General features: G+C 35.6%; 1 protein-coding gene across 7 annotated transcripts in view; it reads right to left on the bottom strand.

Annotated features, from left to right (window-relative positions):
- Nucleotides 1-22,160, bottom strand: part of LOC100643994 (potassium voltage-gated channel subfamily H member 5) — a 206,341-nt gene extending 184,181 nt beyond the window's left edge. For 2 of the 7 annotated variants that reach the window (XM_048406905.1, XM_048406908.1), the window contains exons 1-2: nt 21,670-22,160; nt 15,527-17,811 (exon numbers count right to left, since the gene is read on the bottom strand). In XM_048406905.1, the coding sequence (XP_048262862.1) occupies nt 15,527-15,679 (153 nt within the window). In that variant the 5' untranslated portion in view covers nt 15,680-17,811; nt 21,670-22,160. Of the gene's footprint in view, nt 1-11,521; nt 11,598-15,526; nt 17,812-21,500 lie in introns of those variants that run through there. The other 5 variants (XM_048406907.1, XM_048406906.1, XM_048406911.1 and 2 more) reach the window with 5 other exon arrangements.
- Between the last annotated feature and the right edge of the window lie 3,186 nt (nt 22,161-25,346).

Here is a 25,346-nt window from a genome sequence, read left to right as displayed (position 1 = left end):
TTTTTGGCAGATACCTAGGTATTTACTAACTTCACGTTTGATATACTGTCAAATCCTAAAAAATAAACAAGACTATCAAGTTTTTACAATCAAACGAACCTAGGAAAGAACATTTCCTTCTCCAGAAATTCTGACGTCGAAACTAAAAAGTATCTACGAAATCGTAAAATATCTGAAGAAATATGTAACATATTCCTCTCGTTCGTCTTGATTTATCAAACTTAATATTTATAAGATCCAGAAAGTCACCCTCCCATAATAAAACTTACTTTTTATGCTTTTACCTATCCCTTCAAATTTATTCCTCTAGCGTAAAAGGACAGAAGAATAATGCAAATTATATGTATATTACAGAACACTCAAAAAGGTAAAAACCACAATTAATGAATGAATGTTAAAAGCACACGGTAGTTTTCTCAATTTCCAAAGAGGAGGTAATTTTCTATGAAATTCCTTGTATTCAATATTATCACGAAATTTTACCAAAATGAGGCTATTCGGGTAGTGTAAAACATACAAAAAATTACTACACGAACAGGATTTATGACAGAAACGTGACTTCATTGCTGTTTTTAAGATTCAGTATTTGCATCTCCTTTTATCCTGACTTTCTTGAATTCATTTATTTATGGTCAAGAAACTTACCGTGGTAATTAGGACTCGGAAGACTTACAATTTCTTTTGGCGTCTCCACGACGATTAATGAGCTGTAAAGTTGCGAAAAGTCGGACTGGGAACAGAAATTACGCGATCTCTAGATAATTTTCACAAATCAAAACGTGGGAACCATGTCTACCCACACAGTTGATTTGTTCAAGGCTCGTGGAAAAGGTCAGCAAATTGTTCGAAAAATTTTCATTGGCAATTTCGCGTCCATGCAATTTACTTGTAATCCTTTCAACGTATCAAAAAAAAAGAAAAAAAATTGAGTTTATATTGATACTAAACGAATTTTAATATTAATTTGCGTTGATAGTAAATTATTTTGTACAACATTTTTTCGTTATTATCGAAAATTGTTTTAAAGAAAAAATCACCTTTCAATTATGACGAGAAAATTCTTAATTAGTAGTGTATTAAAAATTTCTAAACAATAGTAATTATTTCAAAACTGTGTTCGTAAATTACAAATCCTAAATATGTATTATTTTAAAATATGGTACTTTCACTGTTACGTTAAGCATAAAGGCAAAATCTCTTTACTTCTACTTTCTGTAGACAGACAACACAAATTTTAGATGTGTTGCAACAAACATCAACTTTTACATAATTCAAATTCAGAGCACATGAAATTCATACATCGAATTTATGTAGCAAGTTAAAACCATTTAGCTGGCCAACTCCATATGGAACAAATCACAGAAGTGATAAATATCTCTGCCACAACATACAATCGACTAAATCCACATTTCATTGTTGCCATAAGCACCGTGCATAGAATCATTTAAATCGTACATATGATCATAATATTCTACTACATCAAATATGTTAGAAAACCATTTCAAATATGTCATAGAACACATTCTTGTAATAATACACAGAATATAACTGAATGTTGTAATTGCAAAATGAACTTGAAACTTCTTGATCATATATATTATGAGGAAAACTAAATTATACTAGGTTTTGAAGATTTCATTACAGATCTATTTTATTATAGCTTATGTTCAAAACTAACAAGTGTTCCGTAACTTATGAGGTCAAACAATTATAGGGTTATGAGCTATTATGAAGTTAACAATTTCGTCAAATCTTAATTTCTATAAATTTCGCTGAATGATGCAATTTGTTTTCCCCACAAATAAAATAACCAAACTATGAAGATACCAGGTACAAAATGCAACGTTACGCAACGACTACAATGTCCTACGGAATCTAATCGGGAAGTATAGGTCTTTGAGCTCGCGACCACATTATATAAGGCAGTCACTTTCGGCTGCTGTCAGTCTGGCTGTGTAAAAGTTGCGGAACTGTAGCCGAAGACAAAATAAATCGTTCGAACGAAGGGTGAATCTGACGGAAAGTGACATTAGATTAGATTGCTATGTCAGACATACTGTTAGAAGTTACCCGGAAAATACGCATTCCGATAATTCGTTAACCGAATCAGTACAACTGCCTTTCGCTATATTTAATCGCACGTTACACAAATTTGTACCTTAAAATTTGTACTTTAAGAACTAACAATCAGTATAAACTACTCAGATAGTCGGGTATTTTGTAACTATATACCATAACTTGGCGATTGTAGTACTATATCGACGAACGCAAAATTTTCGAGAAATAAGTCATAATCAATAACAAATCATATCTTCATTTTTATTCCAATCGCAATCAAACAGAAAATATGTCTGTCCTATTTAAATTCACGACTAGGTGAAGTGGCACTCGATCTTACTTTAACAAACACAAGATCGCGGTCTTATGGTTTCCAAGATTACCATGAGTTGCTCATAACTCGACGAAATCGAAAGGAAAATCATTCATGGTCTAAAGGAAAGAAACAGAAGAAAGAGGATATCGATATCAACATTTCGGGAAGAAATGTTGAATAAGCATTACGAAATGAAGAAGAAGAAAGGCGAACAGAATCGCGCTTCCGTATTTCCCTTCCATGGAACCTCCATCGAATTAAGCAATAAAAGGAATGTAATGCAATAGTAACAACAAGCGATGCAAAGATCATTGGTAAATAAATCCTATCATATTTCGTTCGTCGTCGTTTCGTCGATAACAAATAGGATATATGTCTTCCCTATTTAAATTCACGACTACACCAAGTAGCGCTTGATCTTACTTTAAGAATCGCAAGATCAAAATCTTATAATTCGAGAGGAAAATTCATACGTGTTCTAAAAGATCACGGGCAAAAAAAAAGAAGGAAAGGAAGAAAAACAACATCGATGATAATATGTAAAGAAGAGAGCTTGGATAATCATTACGGAATGAGGAAGGAGAACAGGATCATGATTCCGTGATTTCCTTCCATGAAACCTCTATCGAATTACTGCTTACTTCACCTAGACCGCGTCACGTCGTCCCGCTTATTTCTTAGTCGCATGCAATGCAAATGTAATCGAATAATAATATAGCGTAGCCAACGCTCCCAGTGGACCGCGAAGACATTCTCGTAAATAAAACGGTTGCGTTTATTCCAAGGAAATGTAGGAGTAAAGTGGTCGCCGCTACTCTATGAAGAATCTAGAACAGGAGCGCGTTCGCTTGGGATCTAATCCCGAGAGAACAACTGCGGCTCCTTTAAAAACAACGTGTCGATACAATTCCCAAAACGCACGACCCGATAATACTCATCCATTCTATGTTGCCAACACCGCGATGCGCATATCATAGAACTTTCATTATGAAGCTCAAATGAAATATTTGAAACTCGGGCAAAAGTGTCCCTTTTCTTCCAACAAGTGGAAAGTACTATTATTAGTATTATATGATTAAGTATTATATGATGCTTTTCTAAACTTTGAGCTTAAATTTTTTCTTACGAGGTTTATTTAAGAATTAGTGGAGGGTACCAATAGTGGAAGGACGTGGATTTTGTCAGCGAAGATTCGATTCCCTCCTTTAAATGACGAATGTACAAATCATCTCGCTCGTACCATAGGAGAAATTTCTGCTTTAGTGACATACCTTTACCATTTATTTTCGTAGCCATTTTTGCAGTTTTAACTACGTTTCTCGAAACTCTGTACATCCTTTTAGAGAAGCATCCCTTGAAGTACGTACAATTGCCATTCACGCAACATGAGCCCTATCGCTTATTTAAAATTTAATTAAACTATTATATCCATGAGCAGTATATAATCATATCGTAAGTCTACATAAACATCTTTCATCTATATTCCAGGTCACATTACTATGAATATTATTATAAATATGTCAGAAGTCACATAGATAGAAAAACTTTACTTACTTTACAAATAAATAGAATTACTTAATCAAACAGTCACGTATTTCTTTTAAATCCGAAGTCGAATTTTCCACGTGGAAATTTTTCTTTTCCAAATTGATAATCCGATCCATTCGGTCGAACTAGAATATTAGAAAGTTGAACGTGAAAGATTATACATCTGGCAACAATTGATAAATGGAACAATACGCAGAGAGACTAAGAAGGAGATTTAGGCCTATGAGTTATCGGAATGGGAATTTATCGAAAAATTCTAGACAACGTTGAAAATCGCAAATATTTGTGGGTCGCTCCTCGTTTCGAGTGGGAATACCTGGATCATGGAAACGGATAAAACGAATCGTCGATACGAATTCGTTGCAGCGTGTCGGATACCTGTAGGAATATATACGTGAAATATAAAGTGAATATATTTGGACAGAAAATAGGTTAGTGAAAGATTACGGCTGAAGAGAGCAACAAGAACTGCCATTCCAATCTTTTAGTAGGGTTTGATACGCGATAAATAATGACGGCTGTTTGTGACACCGGCATATTACAAGCTTCGATGGGAACTCTACAATTTCTGTCGTTAATCAGGTACGAATGATTAAAAGTAGATTAACTGAAAAACACAGACAGAATAAGAAAGGATTCGTGTACGATCTGTTTACATATGCAACTATCTTTAAGTCATTTTCAGTCGAGACTTATCCCTGTTAATCGCCACGACAATGTATGTTTTAATACGAATGGTTAGTTAAATGTGACAGTATGGAGATACTTTATAAGGGATATTCATTTGAAAAAGAATTTATAACAAATATTCCCATATTTTCGTGCGCGCTTTAGGATATTTATATTTTAATCCCTTTAAAGAGTTGCTTTACTGGTTTTTAATAGGAGAACAATACGATGCATTATCGCTGGATGTTGTACAATAATCGTTGTAAATTTTACGCTGTATTAGTTACAAATAAATTCCTAATTCATAATTGGTGATACTAAGAATATCAACAATAGTTCATGGAATTTGCACGAGTGATTACATGACGTTTAGCATTATCTATATGTATGCAAATTACCTATATTAATTTAACCAAAAGTTTCTCGACTTTGAAAGAACAGACATGGAGAAGACAAGACTCGCATAACTTAGTCCACAAACTTTTCGACTAGATTGATATATGTTTCTTCATAAAAATCATATGAAACATCACAAAATTTTATGCAAAGGTTTTATAGATTAAATCCGGTAACAACGATTTCGATTCCTGTACGATAAACTATACCTGTTACTGGTATAAAAATTCCGGGGCGAATCTTCCTTAATAACGTATACAAAGATATAATCATACTACACCCAATTTTAAAAAAGATGAATTGTCAGCATAATCTTAAAAGAAAGTAGGTAAGTATAGGTATTAAAAGACTATATATATGTATAACAAACATATGTATAGATAGTTCCATTCATAGCGGGATCCAATATATTTCAGTGGCATCAAAAGCCACTCAGAATCGTCTTTGTAAAATTTACCTCGGGACGTGTTATCTCATTGGCCTCACAGGCATCGGATTGAAACCTGCTTTCTCATTCCAACAAATGTTTCTCCAAACATTTACCCTTCTACTTCAAAACAGCAAATCTCAAGAAGTCATTGATAGCAAATCCGAAATTCTGAAAAGCTCGACGTCGAGGTACGATATCGCGGGGAACAGCGATCCTCATATACGTGGGATCAGTGCTTTTAGCAAGATTAAGCGTCATTTAGCGCGTACACATTAATTCGAAAATTAATTAACGAAGTAATCGGCATCGGTGTATATGAACGTCATTTACCAAACGTTGTTGCACTAAACCAAGCGTATGTTTCGAGCTTAGTCACGCATGTCAAAGAGAAACACATGATCACCGCGTTTCGAACGGAGACGTCGTAACTTGACCGAACAGAGTATGTACATGCACACTCGCGATTCACAATACAAACTTTATTAAGCGCATCGACGTGGAAACGACCCACCCGACTGTGGATTGAGTAATTAACTGTTGCATGCGCGGAAATTGATTACAGCTGGAACCTTTGAACAGATGCTTTTCGTTATCACTGTTTTCGTTTTGTACCCCGGGATGAAGTGCCGTTACTTGTTTCTGCCGTGCTTTCTATATATTTGTATAGATATATTGAATGATAATTTAATTGCTAATTTAATTTAATGTAATGATCATTTAAACTATATGCATATAACATGACATACATATATATGAACAATATATATCTAAATTTTTCCAAAGAAATATTTAGCACTAGCAAACGATCATAGCAAATGATATACTTAACAAATTAAACTTCGCACGAGAACAAACGCAGCAAACCGTTGCCCGCACTCGAGCAACGAACCACCCATTATGAATTATAATTTTCGTGTATATAATTACGAAAATATCATATCACGAGTACTTTACACGCAGGAATATTTGTTAAAATTCATCCGTTGGCGTATGTAAATTATTTAAATTTACGCATGTCCGGACAGGATGATTACACGATTTGTAGTACGCTGAGACATTATTTACAAACGTCGATACCGTTCGAGAACATCAATCGCGAGCAGTTTGATAGAAATAATATTTGACGGATCCATGATCTTATTTGTGTTGTGGCATTGTTATTTGCGCTCAGCAAAATGTAATTACAGCGAATAGTATCGATTACGAACACCAAAACAATAGGAAATGTTAGTCTCTTTTAATTGTTTGAATTAACTCACATAGGAACTCGATTTCATTCATAAAGATAAACGCTTTCTGTTTCTCAATTATCTGCATACGCATAGTATTAATGAAACATTAATTGCCAACGTAAAAAACATTATGCGTAGTAGGGCGTCCTTTTAATTTTTTCATATCAAATTATTCTTACATTAAAAATCTTGCAATTAGAGTTTCAGAATTAAAGCACAATGTTATGACCAAAAACCACTGATCAAGTTTAATACAAGATATATGTACTACTCTGATCCAATGACTGATGACAAAGCTAAATGACACTAAGTTCCTAAAATACGATTATGTCACAGAAATACATCAAACTTAGAACAATAGCAAAACCCTCGTAAAAGCAAGATGACTAATATAGATTCAAGTAAGTTAGTATCCCAATTCTAATGGAAACCATTCTGGGAACAAATCTGGATTCTCGAAAGTTAATCTATGAAACAATCTTAGAATTCGTGTAATATCGTATACCAGAGTTATAAACTATAAAAATACCGACCCTTAATGCTTGTATCACCAGATTCCTGGAAGCCTCACTTCAGAAATTCATACTTCTAGACCATAATAACACTATTATCGAATCAATTCAATTGAATTCCTAATTCTTACATTCATAGCGAATAGCACTTGCACGCATACTTCAACGAAAAAGTACAGAACATCACTCAAATAAACGTAGAAATAATTTCACGCTGTCTCAGATTTGGAAAACTTGAGCTCAATTTATCAATTAGTCACTGATCACAAAATAATAATCTTGGTTGAAAACAAGTAAACTGATTAAAGAATAATACTTTTGGTTAAGAACAAATTATATACATTTTAATATTAAAATATATACATTTAATATTGCAATATTTATTATGAAGAAATCATTATACCAATGCGTTAATATAAGCACAAGAAAAAGCGAAGCTATTCAATCCTATACTGATTCAGTTTTCCTTCAGCATTAACGAAAACAACTGATAAGAACGATCGAAAGTACAAGATCGTTCCATGCGAGTTAGGCTGCTCGATGCGCTGATCAAAATTTAATGCATCGTTTTCTCTGGACTTGAATATCGACGTTCGCCATTGCGCACGATCAACGAGGAAGATCGAACTGAAAATATGAACATGGACCGATCGAGGTAGCCGTCAGCAGACGGCACGCATGCATGTATCGTACAGGCCTACTAATTGAAGTAGCATGGTGCTCGTCACGCGAGCGAAAGCCGACCGATCGTTTCGCCTCCAGCTGGAACTTTCCCCCGAGGGAATGCTTGATACCAGAAACGTTCAAACGGTAACGAAGAGGGCAATTACAAGTAATTGGGAATAGGTAAGTGGACCACGTGACGTCCTTATTTTCAAAAGAGCACGGCTTATTTCCCGCGCGCGACACCACCGTCCGTAGAAGGCCAAGCATGCAACGCGATAGCAAGGGAGAATTAATTTAGCTCTGGCGATGTTAACGAGCCCGTCCTTCTACACGTATTTTTTTGAGAAAATATAATGCGTTCGCTGATCTCCTTTCTTTGTTGTGCTCCTTGTTCACATACAAAATATTTTTAAAGAGAAGGACATAAAAGTGAAACGTAGTAGATATATTTAAGTATAAGCTACTTAGGTCATAAACATTGGGACAGTTTGGTCGATTTGTAGTAACGGTATTTGAAATCAGACAAAATATATGAATTAATGATGATCAAATATTTACATATTATGTATATATAAGGAATATATATATAAGAAATACATAAGAATATATAATTTTTATAGGAACACGTTTACTCTCTTTTTATGAATTAGCAAAATATAAATTACCTAATCAGGAAGCGTAGAATAGAAATAATATATTTTACTATTTACTGTATATATACCGCTATATACAATATTAACTATCACTACTTCCATTAACATCAGAAGTCTTTCTATCATTTTAGAAATACCTTTTAAATTTCATTCGGGATTCACAAATTAAAGAATTTGGAAATAAAATGTTTGTCAAGTATAATAGAATAGTCCTGCAACGCGGCTTCGCGATAATGCAACTTAACGCTGCCTATAATTTTATCGCTGTAATTACTGTAACATTTACTCGATCAAATTTGATATCCCGCGACTACTTGTTGGAATCTCATTTTCCAAGGATGAATATTTCATACTCGAAGGTCATTAATGGACCTGTCCTCATTACCTTGAGTTCCAAAAACCTCGAAACAATTTTGCAACCAAGAGCTTCTCCCCTGTAACAGAGAATTTCACCCGTCAATGATTTCAACATCACTCTGATAATTTCAGGACACTCTTTTGAATAATGAACCACGAAGAAATCGAACATTGTTGCAATGCGACTCTTCCTTTCACTGATGGAATTCAAGATCGGCCTCTGGCTCAATTCAACTTGAAAAGTACCGTCGTGTACTTCTTAAAACGAATCGAAAATCGTATTTACGAAATGGAATCCGCGAAGTTTTCGGTGACATCGCCGACATGTGTCCAGAACCACCGGAATTCCTGATATAGTTGAAGGTTTGTATCCGTCTTGAAAGAGACGAATCGATGCGACGCTTTGCCGCCACACAGCCGATCTACCACTTATCCGAACTATCCAACGCAACTCGGCCGTTACGAGAAACAATCGGTACACGTCCAACTTCCGATCGCGATGGCAGATACAATTTCACTCTAATCTCGAAAGCAAAGCGTAGTGGCGACCCAATAGTAATGTCGTTTAACGTTACGAAAGGAGATAGATGTAGAGAAACACAGGAGAGAATGGAGCTAGTTGTCACCAGAAATTCGTTGCCATAGGTCACATTATTCGTTGTTAAATTTTAGTTTATGAAAATCGGAGGTTGTCGTTGAAACACGTAGATGTGTCTATCGTTTCAATATTTCAAAGATGATTCTAACAAGATGAGAAAAATTTTATAAGAAGAAAAATTCGTTGCTAAACTGCGGATGTCTACTTTATAGAAAATGTTAATGTAAAAGATATACAAAGATCACAGGAGAAAAATATGATGTCATATTTTTCATATGAAGGCAATTTAAGAATTTAATACATTGTTCGATCATACATTACCAAAACTATCTTTTTATTAAATTTGATTATGGGATTCTTTTGAAAGATATTTACCCCAGAAATATTGATTTCTCTTAAAAATATTGCTTGTCATATTTTAGATATGTATTAGATATGTACGAGCATCAGTTTCTTTCACAAAACTTTATGGATTTTTTATCTATTGCTGAGAGGCTTATATCTTCCAACCGAATAAATTGTTTCCTTTTTTTAATATGCAATATTCTGTTATATTAAAATACGCCTTTTCAATTATTAAATAACATTAAAAATCAACAAACTTGTTCTTATCATATTTTTCTCCAATAAGCTTATCGTTTACATGTTTCAAAGATGATTCTGACAGGATGAGATAAATGGAAGGAAAATTGTTGAGTTGAAGTTTCGTCAGTGATGCGTGCATCCAGTAGAATCTTCGATTTTAATCACTCTTCAGAAAGCACGAAACGCATCGAGACATAAAAGATGACATTTTCGAGTTCTATGGCTAATATTGATCTTATATTTGATTTCATGCCAATACAACATTAAGCGGCTCGATTAAAATTGGTCGCAGCAACGAATACTCGCGATAAATATTCGTTGAAACGTTCGTTGAAACGTTCGTTGAAACGAAAATTACGATACGTTTAAAGCTAGTGTATTTTTGGAGAAAAATAAGTATGTACAGGTCTAAATAATTCCAATAAAAGGATCGTTCGATTTTAAACAACCTGCTAATGTCTCAAATATTATAGTATAACCGCAAACGGAATTGATAAGATTGAGAAAAGATGGAACAAGCTCAGCATCGACAACTTATAATAGAATATTTTGTTCTATCTATTGGATGATATTACGAGTATCGGATCAATACGAGTGTTGATAGCTCGGGATATATTTTAGAGAGAAAAGAAATATTTACAGAAAGATCTCTAAACGTTCAAATCTTTTCAAACACACATACAATATCACTAACGATACAAATTAAGGAATTCGTAACGAAATTATTAAATGGCAAAACCAACATTATAAAAGGTGTCACAATAGAACATTTCACTAAAAATCTTTATTAGGAAAATTATTATATATCAAAGATATTAATATATTTAACAACTGCTTTATTTTTTTATTTCACTGTATTATTCTTTTAAATAAAAATATGCTTTTTCAGGACACCCAATATAATACTTTGTTTCATTCTTACTTTCCAAAAGAATATAATATATACACCCAACTATTATTTCGCAAGACAAAGACTTTCCGACTAATTTTTAAATCTATCGCTTAAAATTATTTCTAATCGTTTAAATACATAACATTCACTACGAATGATAGAAGAGGAGACAGAAACAGAATACACCTAAATGGTAAATATAACGAAAGAAATATAATTCGAAACTAAATTCTCGGATAAAAGAAGCTCGTACCAGTGTTTCTAATGCTAGGCATCGCGTGTAAGGAATAAAATCACAACTCATACGATCTCTTTCACACGGCGATATATGTATCGCGATACGTACATGTATAATGCCATACACGTATCGCATACGTGTATCGCCATGTGAAAAAAGGCTAAGGATTTCTATCTTTCCTATTTACGCCCTGTCTGGTCGCTAAAGGTTGGAAGAGGGGAAAACTACCGAACAATCGATTACTCGCTACGCTTGGATACTGGGCGGAAACAACTGAACATTATTCGCATGTTTTTCCTTTCGGCGCTTCGCATAATAATTTCCGTGTGTATAGTGTATACTCAATCAGAGTAGATAGCAGTAACACTTACGGGAACCGATATACGAACCACTGGCAGTTTATTCGACATTTTCTATGACTGTTGCTCCTAGCTGGCGCACTCAGAGCTGCATCCATATAAAAGAAAAAACATCAATTACCGTTGTTTTCGCTGGTGAAATTTAATCTCTTGGCTAGTTAGTTTTTACAACTGTTCGACTACGGCGCAGTCGTTAGTAACATCGAAACATTAAAACGACGAGCAACTTATTTGTTTCGAAGTTGAGAATATATATCTGTACTTGAGAGCTTCAAATTAGAATTAGTTCATCTCCTTCGGAATTAAGTTACATACGTCACCTATCTTACCGCTCGTCCTTTATTTCGTTCCTTATTTCGTTCTTTATTTTGTTCTTTGTTTCGTTCTTTATTTCGTTCTTTATTTTGTTCTGTATTTCGTTCTTCCTTACAAATTTGTTTATTAAAAATAGAGAAGATTTAGTGGTGTTAATTTTCTTAAATGCGATGTTACCTTGTCAAACATCGTCTGGTTACATATCCAGAAAGATAGATTTGGAAAATTTCATTTTAAAAGCTTATTTAGCGAAGAGAGCTTTTAATTCTATGGAGATTGCGGTCCTAAAAATTCCATTGCAAGTCTGGGTATATCTGAGAAATATAATAACTTTAATCCATGTTGCGGTACTAATTTTTGCATAAAAATTGTCCGCATGCAAGAAAAGTATTTAAATTTACTAAATTAAACAAATTATTCGTTCTTCCTTTGCTCTTTATTTTCTTCCATATTTTCTTTCGTTGTCAGATATATTTCAGGTACAGATATATTTCTCTAATTTTCTACCGATCACATCAAATTTACGTAAAATAGACGTAAAATTTTTCAAGTGATATTTTATTAACTTACGTTAAGAATTACAAGATTACTCTTGTGTAAATAGAAATCTATATTAGATTACATGTATAAATGATTCTCTATAAAATGATTTTCTCTAATAGATATACAGAAAATAAGATCTATTCAATTCAAAATGAATAATTTTTATATTAAAAGTAGAATACTTTTTGTGAATAAATTAATTACTAGTTATCAATTATAACTAGCTGTTGTTGATGTTATAAATGAAATATTAACTCGTCTTTACGAGTTCATAATATAAAGAAAAACAATCTTTCTCAGGTATACTCTGTACAATGAAGAAAAACCTACCATGTGATTGCGAACTTTCATTATAATGACTGATTATCACTACTGCTGTAGAAATCACCTACATTAACGCTACTATCTACATTAAGAGAACTAGCATTCGTAATGTCATAATAACTTTGCAACTATACCCAAACAGTAAAAAAAAGCCGATATTTATGCTGTTTGATGTATGTTTCATGAAGACAAACTTAAAATTCAATAAAATGTCGCAATCATCGCCTGAAATTTTTTAACAATGAATTATAAAACATTCATAGCGGATTATACACTCAAATGTGAAAAAAGTAAAAAGTAGTTTAATATGTAATTAGTTTATACCTAGACCAATCGTGACAGAAAAATTATACAAGCCAGCAGTATTTGTAAAAATCATCATGAGATGTATTATCCTATCAATCTTTGAAGAGTTAATAAATTTATTGCGTGTATTATATGTCTATGATCTTCTAACACACAATAATAAAAATGTAAAATGTATGTACAAAGCTTTAAATTGTGAACGTAAATTTTGTATGAAAATTATTTTGCAACATATACATAGCACATATAGACAAGGAAAATCCGATTAGTGACGAATATGTATATTCAATATGAAATTTAGGAAAGATACTTTTACGATAATTTACGTAAAACGTATACATAAAATTTGTCAATAAGAAGATAAATATTTGATAAAAATGATTTGTTAGTTAATAGACGTGTAGCATAGATAATAAAGATCGCCTCAATGACCGTGATAATCCTAAAAAGCGATAAATTTTATTCGGCACAGAAATGAAATTATACTCTCCCACTTGAACATCGGCCATTAAGCGTTCGTTTGCCGTGGTGAATGAAATCTCGCTTTAAAACGCGTGCTAACGATTGATATTTCTAATTTCCGGCCGATATTCCCCGATCCAGGTATAGCGCTAATGGAGAGTGAGCTTTCAAGTCCCTTATTCCCGTCGATAAATCTATCATCTAGCAAATTTCGTCGACAAAAAAAACAACCGTCGACACGTGGTCGACGCTACAACGATGATAAAGCTGCATAGTTATCGCGATTACAGGCAACAATCCTCCTATCGTTTCTATGGGTTTGCCCCGTTGGAACGTGTGCGAGACCACGTAGTCGTCGTCGTTATATCGACGACATGAGCGTGTCGAAATCGTTTGGTTGCTCGATACAACGAGCACGGAAATTCGTTTGAAATTTAAATCACGCGGCTAACATGCAAATCGAGGATGCCATTAAGAAGCGATACGTCGCGCGTCGCGGTGACGATTTGTAATGGCGTGGCAAGTCGAAATCTCGTTCCATCAAAGTCAAAGACTGGTAGATTACTTTACAATTTCTCGAGTTCTTAAATTGGGGATTTTTAACGACGATAAAAAATAGATTTATTTAGCTTGGTGCATAAAAATATAAAATCGAGCGGAATATAAAATTTTGGATAAATTCTAATTTTTAGAAATTATCACAGTTTTACGGTGATTATGAAAAACGACGTAATATTGATTAGCTTATAGTTTGGAGTTATAAAAAACCATTTTTTTTTTCTATAATATCTTTAGAAGTTAAAAGTTTTGAAGACATATTAATTGGTTGATAACACGTAACTGTAATTCCCAAGTAATAAGTAATCAGAGAATAAAATTTTCCGAAATTTTACAGAAGACTTCTCAATGGATGCTCTAATTTTACACTATTCTTCGAAAAGTATTTTGACAATTAAAAGGGAAAACGGTGAATACTCGAAAAGCGTACACGTTTTAAGCGTACTAAAAGTTTTTAGAATTAAACCTTTTTATTTCTCAAGTAGTACATTTGCTATGAAAATGAGGACAATGCTAGAAGGAGAACCACAGTTTTGTAGAAAAACTGAAGTCACAATTAAGACCCGAATAAAAACCAAGCACGTACATCTTGCCACGTTTTTCGCCCTTCCGTACATTCTTCTTGATTAGCTTTTTTAATTTTACTCGTTCCGATTTTAAAACGCTTCTACGTTTGTCCCAAAAACTGTCGAGCTTATCCTTTCTTAATACCATTTTAATAATTTCTGATTTGTTCGATTTTACAATAAAATACGCACCCTATCACGAGTTTATTTAATCGAATTGTTTTTGAAATAATTTTGTAATAACCAGAAGATCTATGTGTATGCGTTTAATAAAAAATCACGTATTCCAAGTAAAGTCCGCGGTTTACCTTTTACCGCTTCTCTATCCTAAAATCTTGTTTTATAATATAAAAAAAACTAAGCAAACATTGTCTCGAATATACCTAAACAAACAGAAAATTGCTGTAATTGCGTGAAAATAAGCAAACTCTCCAGAGTTTGTCTCCTAAATTATCTTTTAATTTTCGTACTGTAAAAAATACGAGCTCGTTCGGAATATAGAAAAATACTATCAACTTGAAAAAAAATTAGCAATTAATAATCACGAAAACAATTTAAAAGCCCTAATTGACCTAATACTGCCTAAGGAAATATTTGAAGCTTAACGACCATTCTCCATTTTCCTATCAAGAATGAAAGATATGGTTATAATCCTGACCCTGACCGATATCACGTTATAAACGAATCCCATTTATTAATACATCTAGTTATTCCCAGAACAAATACTCACCATTGACACATGATAAAACACACCAAACTCCATGAAACATATCATTCAATTAAGTTTCTACCGATTCTGAGATGGATACTCTGAATTTACGAAGAAACCTTTCCCTACATAATTATACATCCGAGAACTTGCTATTATTTTATTATTTAAAAAATTAATATGATTAAATATATATTTAACACTATCGATGAAAGTAGGTAAATGAACTCTAACCTTGAAGCCAGTAAGGAACGTCGCGGGATCAGAGGGGGTCCGGGCCGAGGACGCCTGATTGGTGGCCCCGTAACTCAACTGATGCTGATAATTGGAAAGGATCTTTTTGTGAGCACTGGCCTGAGCTCTATAAGCTGACACTGATAACTTCATTTCTTCGTGTTCCCGGTAAAGGGTCCGATTCTCCCGATGCTCCAACCAGGGTACATTCTCGTTCCTTCGTGGTAAACGTTAAGTCTTTTTAAGAGATCGGCACGCGCGGCCGGATAGCTACGATGAAAATCCTTCGGAAAAGGAATGAAAGCGGGTCAGCTACCGCGTTCGACTAGTTATCCGCTTTTCCTGCCTTCGATTTCAGCCGATTTTCCCGATCTACCGTAGCTGTTTACTTTTATTTTCACGAGTTCCCTTCGTTCGATATCCTTATCTCGAATTCCGCCCACGATTTCGTTTCAATTCTTGGTAGTTTTCCCCAGGCCTCTTTCCCTTTTGTATTTGACTTCGACTGACTTCTACTAAACAGACAATCGTCGTTAAGCGGTACTCCAATCCTGTTTCTTCGCTTTGGAATTCATTGTTTCGTTAAACATCAGAATCTAAAAAGGAAGTAGCTAACTCTCGCTTTAAAAAGCTTGTAATACGGGCGTACGATACAAAGAGGCTTTACGGGGATAATTCGTCGAGAAATTTTCTTTCCTTTCGATGATCGTGGGATTTATATCTTCTTAACGGATCGGTTGTTACGAATTTTCTCGATGTCACGGGAAAAGGGGTACGGAACGGCGAGATGTTTCTCTCTATTCGTTTGTGGACGATGATTTCCCGCGAGAGAGGCGAATACGAGGATACGTGACTCTCCGGCTTGCCTTGTCCCTTTCGCGCGCTCTCTTCTCGCGTCTCGACGGCTACTCTCGATATATCTGTACGATCGAATGGAATAGTTTTGCAACCGAAGGCTTTCGAAGGTGAGCAGATTCAACACACCTAGCTGGACTATCAAGGAGTAAATCCTTTTAGGAACCGTATGAAGGATTAAACATCTTACAATAGAAGAAAGGATATCGATCGTAGGAATAATCCTTCTTTCGTTTACCAATCCACGTTCGTTTTCTTACCCAGTTACGAGCAGTTTAACGTTCCTCCCAAGCTGTCGTAAATTCACCGTTTCGCCAAGAACAAACTCGCTCCCCGCTGGACTTTTTCTAATTGAAGCTTCCCTCCATCAGGATTCCCTGTAGCGTAAACAGACCGACTATCCACGGTCTAATTTCAAATCTTCTAAACTCTTTCAACGATCAACGTCTCATATTCTATATAATGTTCTACCGATAATACGAGCAACATACATCGAAGGCAGATCGCGTATTAATTTCTCGTCATCTATTCACATGGAACATCTCCATCTTCGACGAAGGAACTAACCACCCTTGGATTTCTCGTCTCTCTATCAAAAATTAGAATTTCATTAATTCACTAACAACGATTATAAGTCATAGGAATAACGAACATTTGTAATGTTGCTCGATTATTCGCCCCTTGAACGCCTTCTTTCTACTCCTTTTTATTCGTCGTCGACTCAAGCTATAAGGCCACGTGCCGTTGTTCATTAAAAGTCGAACGCGCAGGACGCCATGAGTAAAGCGTGTTCCCACAATCAAGAGACCGTGACAAGGATATCTACGTCCCTTTATCGTCCCCTCGTCGTGTATCTCTTCGTTCGGATGACTTCCACGTACTTCGCAGCTCTGCTCCCTTCTAACGTCCTGTGTGATCGATTCTATTCCAGCTACCGTGGCACCGAAATGCGAAAGAGATCGAGCATGATGTCCGATCAGTCCTCGAAAAACCATTGGATACTTCGAGCCGGATCCTTGGGTCCAGGCGATAGAACTAGCTTTCCTCAATGATCCTTTGGTTCGCGTTTTTCTATGTTTCGATCTTGATCCTTCCAGCGAACTCGACTCGCGTCAACATAGTCATTTCCTTGTGATATCGAAAGATTTGCAGGATTTACTCGTTCGAACGGTTATTTTTTATTCCTCGAGGTAACGTCTCAAACACTTTCACGATGAAACGAATTATTTCTTCAAAAGTATCCGGATCTTGATCGCAACACTTTGGGTCGTTGATCACAGCACGAACAACAAAGATTCACTAATACGACAACGCCGTCTATACTCATCATAGGACAGAAGCCGTAAGAAATAAAGGAACTTTCGATTATAGCACCGGGCCAAATATTTTTCCAGTGGATTTCAGGATACGAAACGATCGTAAGCGATCACCTGGAAATAAGTGGAATTGTCACCACGTTGCGAGAAATCTGCTCGAACCGACGAAACACATATCACCATTGGTAATGAGCCTCTCGAACTCGAAGGCTTCGCGAACCGATGAGAAACAGCAACGGAACATTAAGATGCGTCTGTAGCCGTAACCTATCGATTCTGACGGCCTGATTCGTCGTGATAAGGCGAAGCTTTAAACGGACGAACCATTACCAAACGGACCTACTTCCGAATCGATGCTCTGATCATCGACATTGTTGTCACGACTCCGTATAACGGCTGTAAGGGATTAACGAAAGGATTAACAAACTCGGGACCATCGAAGGGTACGAGTCACGTACGAAACGAAACAGAGGGAGAGACACGTTGGCCACGTCAATTTGCTTTGCCAACAATAGACATTGGCACTCGATGGAAGATCAAAGCGTCGCGTGGTCAGTTGGAACGCGGCAAACGTCAGTGACTAACCCCGTAATCCGCTTAACCGAGGAAATTAGTCGTTCGCGGGCCGGAACATGGAAAATCGTTGTCGCAAACTTTTCCAATTGGTCCAGATTTGTTCTTCCTTACGTGGTTATCTCGTCTATTTTTGATCGTCCGATCTTCTGTTTGTACGATCGGTTGAAACATAAACGATGGACGAGTAAATCAGTGAACAAAATTCGGTCGGACCGTTAGTAGACCGCAACGCGTTGCGTCCGTAGCTCGAACATAACTGGATTACCGCTACCAACGACACCGTGCATCGAGACATCGACTAACCACCACGAGGTTCGGCCTGTTCGTTCTATATTCACCCTTCGCTATAACTGGATTAAATATTATCATAAACTGCGCGCGACCGGGCGAACGTGCCACCTACGCGGATTCTGCCTCGCGTGATTCTAGTCCGTGCTATCATCGCTCGTGTTACCGCTCGGTCTCCGATTCGTTCGCAAACGAATTTCACTTGTTCGTATGATTTGGGGATGAATAAATGTAACGTCAAAGAAGACTCGAAGACAGCCATCGCTTTACTCGAATTCGGTGGTTATTGAGTTATAGTTAATTGAATTTGAAGATTCGTGTAGAAATAGTAGAATAATTATATTATAAATATATGTATATATTTATAAAAACATAGAAGAAAGACTAAAAATATAGGATTTTTCAAATTAGGCCTTTTTCTGACAAATTGTGAGGACATAATTTACAAATGGCAATAAGAAAAATATATGCGTTATGTGAAAATTAACTCTATCTAGATGTTTCGTTATGAAATGAGTAATGAATGTTGAATCTAATGTAACATGTATAATTAAATGTGCTTTGTCACAACATCACGGACAAATATTTTATTGTGCAATACATGTAAGAGATCGCGATTTATTATAAAATGTTTTTATTTTCCGTAATATTAAGCGTTTAACTATAAAAATATAATAAAACATTTGCAGCCAAAATTTGTACCGTATTTGCTTTCTATTTTCACTTCAGAAATATGTCCGCAATTTATCAGAAAAACCGAAAACACCCCATGATATGGAATGCATGATATGGAAACTACAAAAATGATTCACTGACTTGTTCATTTTATTTGGATTTATCGTACTTATGAATAATAGAAAACGCGAAAATCAAAAGATAAAACAAAGTTTTAAATGCGAAATTGAAACATATAATATAAACAAAACATTTTTAATTTAAGCAGACAATACGAAATTATCTCGCTTCTTTGAAACAAGTACAACGTATTCAGATCCACAAATACCACTATAAATGAAAGAAAGAACCACCGATCGCACTATTATCCTTTGGTTACGTCCTATATCGACCCCCAAGTCGTAATATTCATTTCGTTTCAACCCTCTGAAGACAAGAATCGAAGAAATTCTCCTTCCCGATTGTGCACGTTCAACGAATCCGGATCACCATCTTTATGCGACGATAAAATGGAACCTCGCAAAATCAACCTAAAAAAATATCGTTCTAACCTCCGGTGGAATAATTATTCTTTACGTTAAGATCCGTTGGAGGAACACAAAAGCATTGTTTGTTCAATTCCACGGCCCAAACCGCGACTCCCGATTCGTTTGATGATCACAATTATTTCCTAAGCAAGTACTTGCTTCTCATTTGGTAGCTTGACTGGCACTATAATGCATAAGCACACGGCGTACATGTAAATTGAAGAGCGACAGGACGAGAGAAAGAGAAAGAGAAAGAGTGAAAGTGAGAGGGAGGAGCAACCAGCAAGAAGCAGCATAACCTGCTCGTCAAATACGTCGCCCATTATGCGTTGACTGCATTGCTGTCTCTCTCATCACTTTCCAGCCCTTTCCCGTCTTTCCAGCAACGCTCTTACACAAATACAAGCCTGACTGTCATTCGGCTTATCGATCATTCCAATTGGTCATTACGGAAGATCGAGAGGGACAGTGAGCACGGACCATCGAGCGGAACCACCCTTTTATTTTCCTATCGCCCTATCGTTTCACCAGCAAGGAATATTTCGCGTAAACGTTGAATATTGTTTTGTGAAATAGTATTCTTAAAAAATATGAAAGCCGTACTTCGTAAGGGCTAAATTTTGGACTAAATTTGTAACTTACAATTTTAAGATTTCCAAGATTTGATATATCGAAATTGTCGCTAAGTAATTTTTATTGTGAAAAAAAGAATAGTGATAATACTGCGAGTGCTGGTTGAGAAATTAATTTTAAAAGATGTTGAGGATTAAGTCATGTGTAAACTATTGATAGAGGAAAATAAAAAAAATAACGTTACCTGCATCCCTAAGTTGAGGCTTATAATGAGAGATTTAGAATGTGACAAGAGGAATAAATGCGTTACAAACAAAGTTGCAACATAATTTGTAAAAATATGTCATATAGTAAAATGTCGTAATATAATTTTATGGAACGGGTAGAATCGTAAATCGAATTGAAAAACGGGGATATTAGTATGCAAAATATGCATATGATCAACCGCTAAAAAATGAGGAGCCTACAAAGAAATGTGCGTAATACGTTTACTATAAACAACACGTACATATATCTAGGTTCGATCTTTAACGTTAAAGAGTCAAAAAGACACGTTGTCGGAAGGCCAACAGCTCGGAGAATCTTTTGTCAGCACTTCTCTTTTCATTAACCCTTTCCTTTTGACTTTTATCTTATCTTCCTTTTCGCCTGTGCGCGTTAGTAGAGTCACGCAAACAACGAAGAAACCACTTTGAGGATAACGAGAACTTCTCGAATGCGATATAGAGACGCGAAGCAATCGAAGATCATGTTTAAGGTGATAAAAGCACCGTCGATCTAATCCAAATATAGCATTGTTCCGCTTCCTCGGTCTATTTCTCTCCGTAAGGACGAGTCGAGCTGCGGACGCCTGTATTTCTGGACGGTTCTCATAAATGAATTACGCGATTTCAAATCGGGTCGACTGGAATTGTGCAAGAAGGTCAGAGCTTTTCTCGTTAACCGAACAATCGTCATCACGCGACGAGGCTTTATTAGAACGGCATTCCTTCTTCGAGTGCTTCCTTCCGCGAAGTAAAACGAACGTCACTCGAGCGAACGGCTAATTACGTTCATTAAAAAAACACGTTGTTTCCTCCGATATTCTCGAAACGAAAAGAAATACACTATGAAGTAAATCCAACACAAAGTACCTTCACCTACACCATCGGAACTTCTACTTACTTTAATCGCACAACAAACTTAGCGTTTCTTTCGTGAACGAAAACGAAATCAAACATTATTGTACGCGATATCGATCTACAATTAGCGTCCGACCGAATGGATCGCTACCGATTTCGAGTAGTAAATCACTGACGAAACGACATCGACAATAAGTCAATAATTCCTTCACCTTCCAACGTGTAGAATATCTTGCGACAAACGATATGCTTCTGATCGTTCACAGACACACAACACCCTATCCATAGTTCCTCTGGAAGAAAGGATCAGCCGATCGGCCCTTCAACGACAATCTTCAAACCGACACGACCGACCAACATATGCTAGTCATCTAAATGCAATTCGTCGTGATGACCGAACTGAAACAAACTAAGCCGAATCGATATCGAATCGTGTACGATCGCGAGTTCGAGTTCTTCTTGGCAGTCAGCTGATGAGCGCAGCTTCTCGATGATCGACGGCACCAGAGTCACCCACCAATAGAACTATCACCCGCGACGAGGCACGTAAAAATACCGTTACGATATCGCGTTGATACGATCGATTTAGCAATCGGCCGATCTGGAGGTATCGTCGAAGGATACCGGTCGCGTTTCCGCACGCACGTGTTACTCGGCCCCACGAAAGTCACTAGGAGGCAAGTAGCAACCCCCGCCAACCGTGGAGGACGGAGGGTGTGAGACAGGATGCCGGAACGTCTGACGATGGGAGGGATGATGGTCTGGTAGGGAGGGAGGTTGTAGTGGGAGTATGAGAAAGAGGGGCGAAAAACGGCGAGGGGTAAAGAGTGGAGTGGTACAGAAGGACGACCCGCAGGTTTCGCGATATCATTACCACCATAGCGCGCGGGATTCCTCCCTACTTTGTTCCAGCCTGCAGAACCCCACCACGTATCCACATCTACGGATTAAAAACCGAAATCCTTCCCCTATCACCCCCGCTCTGTGCCCCGTTTACGTGGCGTTCGTGTGGTGTTCGTCGGTCGTGAGGATGCTGCGCAGTCTCTGGACCGTATATATACCGTGCACCACCGAACGGACTTTCTGCGATATAGCCTGCTGCCGCTTCCTGCCCTAGCGAGGCGCTATGCGAACCCGAAATGCAATTTGACCAAGGGGGAGCAGAGTGGAGCAAGAGCACCACGGTCGAGGATGGATCGTATACGTTTTTGACGGAAGTTCCTTATCGAGATACGCTGAGGATGATCCATCGGATGGTATTGACGAATCGTATTGGTACTGATGACACAGATAGCTTTTTCGACCAGATACCGTGCGATTTTCTTTTTTCTTTTCTTTTTTTTTTTTTTTTTTTTTTTTGTTGAAAGGAATGGAGATTCTTGCCATTATTAGTGGGGAACAATGAGACTGATCTGATCGAAGTAATAATTATTTTTGTGTCGCTGACTTGTGTGGTATATTTCTACAGAAGTTATTATTCCGACAGCTGTTTTGTACTTTGACAAAACTATGTATAAGTCTAATTACAATAAGTAATAAGTTATTCATTTATATTTATTAGCGATGCATGATTATCGTAACTGTGACACGTTACCCTTCTGTTTGATTTCTAATGATTGAATGAACAATGTAGAATCTTGTGGAAAGAATATGATGCTGAAAACGGTTGATCGCATGATTCTTCGTATCTTTGTTGTACATTTCATTCATTTCTATTTTAAATATGGATCTTGAAAGAGAGATCGGTAATAACGATAAAATAGTGTTTAATAAGATAAAAAATATAGATGTACAAATACATGAGTGTATGTCTTCGTTTTTTGAACCCACAATCGTATTTCCATAAGTTTGCTGAATTTTAAATATACCATGCTCGATATCAAGTTCAATCTAAAGGATAATTTAAAAGTGAATTAATTTCTAAATAAAAACCATTTCATTTCCAAATTCAATGAGGAATTAACCATTTGCTGGAAAATCGCTGAAATAGAGTATGCAGATTTTTCAAATGTACCGAACTTCATTTTGTTACTCGTAATAGTATAAATCTTACATACATTTTAGTTACAATTTAAACATCGGCCAGCATTATTACCTTGTTTACAATAAAAACGGAGAACGGCTTTTTATATTTCTCAATGTCATAACATATTCATTTCCTGCGATTAGTTTCCATCTACTTCAATTTATTATTTCACATATTAAAAAATAATCAAAAATAATCAAAACATTTTATTAAATATAGCAATATTAAAATATATTAAAAATACACATAGGGATACCCTTTTTATATTATATGCCTTAAGTATCTATTCTCGCATATTCTTATGTCATTCCTTTATAAAATTTCAATTATATATCCCTCCATTGACTTATATGTTTAAAAAGTAATAAATAAAATATTCATTGTTATTTATTGTATTTCACCTGTATTGTTATAGAAGACGATTTATAATTGATGCAGTAATATTCAACAACAAGCCCAAGTTGTAATTTTAAGTTCAAAATGGAAAATTTGATGTTGGTATGAGCTACGGTGTTTTGGCGGAAGCAACACACAGCGTCCTCTATATTTTCTGGCTACAAATATGTTATACAAAAAAACTATCTTTTATAATTTACAAAAATGTTCTACATGAAAACACTCTTCCAACCAGTGGTGTCATAATACGGCTGAAAAAGTACATATTGTAAAAATGTAAAATTCTACATTCTTCAATTAAAGGATGTTCTATTTTATGCCTGATTTGTAATTTCAAAGAAAAATTTAGTTTCAATTCCAATCACTACTATACTGAATCGATAACGTCGCATGCGATATAAAAATGATATGCGGGGTCAGATAACCTCTATGGATAATCTCCAAATCATAGAACACGAAACAGTATCGAGTGGCACGTCTATTGTGTACCTCGTCGATGATTTCACGTTCTGAAATGCCGACTTGGAAAAAGGTCAGTGTCAGTTTCTTACATCCTCTATGACTTGCGGCGGCAAATATTGGAATTACATATTGTATCAACTGAATCGTCCAAAGAAACAAAGCCAAACAGGTATAAACGTAAGAGAAGTACTTAATGAATTCTTTAGTGATTCACAGAAGGATTAATTCCTATTAAAATTAGTAAACAATTAATGTTTATATGTATTTGAGATATTATTGGAAATTCATATATATAAGTAATACTTCTCCTAGATGTTAATAAATTTGTAATGTACTTATTTATTGGATTGATAATCTTTAAAAAAAAAGTTGAGAGGAAGACATATTAGAAACAAGAAAATATCAAATTATTAAATGAAAGATGTGATGGAACTATATTAGGGACTATTGATAATTACCACCCTCTTTACCTATAATAAATGATCCAAGAATATATTTCCCCGCGATTTTTGTAGAAGAATTTGAACATTTTATAAACATGTTATTTAAAAAAACACAATCATTTATTAGCACAAATCTAACTATACAGAAATAAGTAACTGAAACAAGCGCGATAAAAAACATAGCAACACTGTATTTTGAAATAAATTCAATAAAAATTACTACATCTGAGCAAAGAAAATTTTATTTTAAATATTTACGAATCATAACTTTACAAACTTAATTAAAAGTTAATGTCTTTCTAATTCGACTTCAAATGCGTTAAAGAATGAAAAATTCTAATACCTAAGACTCTTTATTTATAATCAAAAACACTAGGAAGAATCGCTGTGTCGTATTAGAATTCGCAAAGCTACAGAAAACAATCATTATATCACAATTCTAGTACAGGCCAAAATAATTCTCTCACAGCCTTAATTCAAATCCAAATCAATATCCATTTGCAATTTTAAATCAAAACAGGTCTAGATTACTTTACGATCCTAACTCAACAGGTATTCAATT

This window comes from Bombus terrestris, chromosome 6 (assembly GCF_910591885.1).
Source record: "Bombus terrestris chromosome 6, iyBomTerr1.2, whole genome shotgun sequence".
Classification (NCBI taxonomy): Eukaryota; Metazoa; Arthropoda; class Insecta; order Hymenoptera; family Apidae; genus Bombus; species Bombus terrestris.
This window is presented reverse-complemented; position numbering and strand designations above follow the sequence as displayed.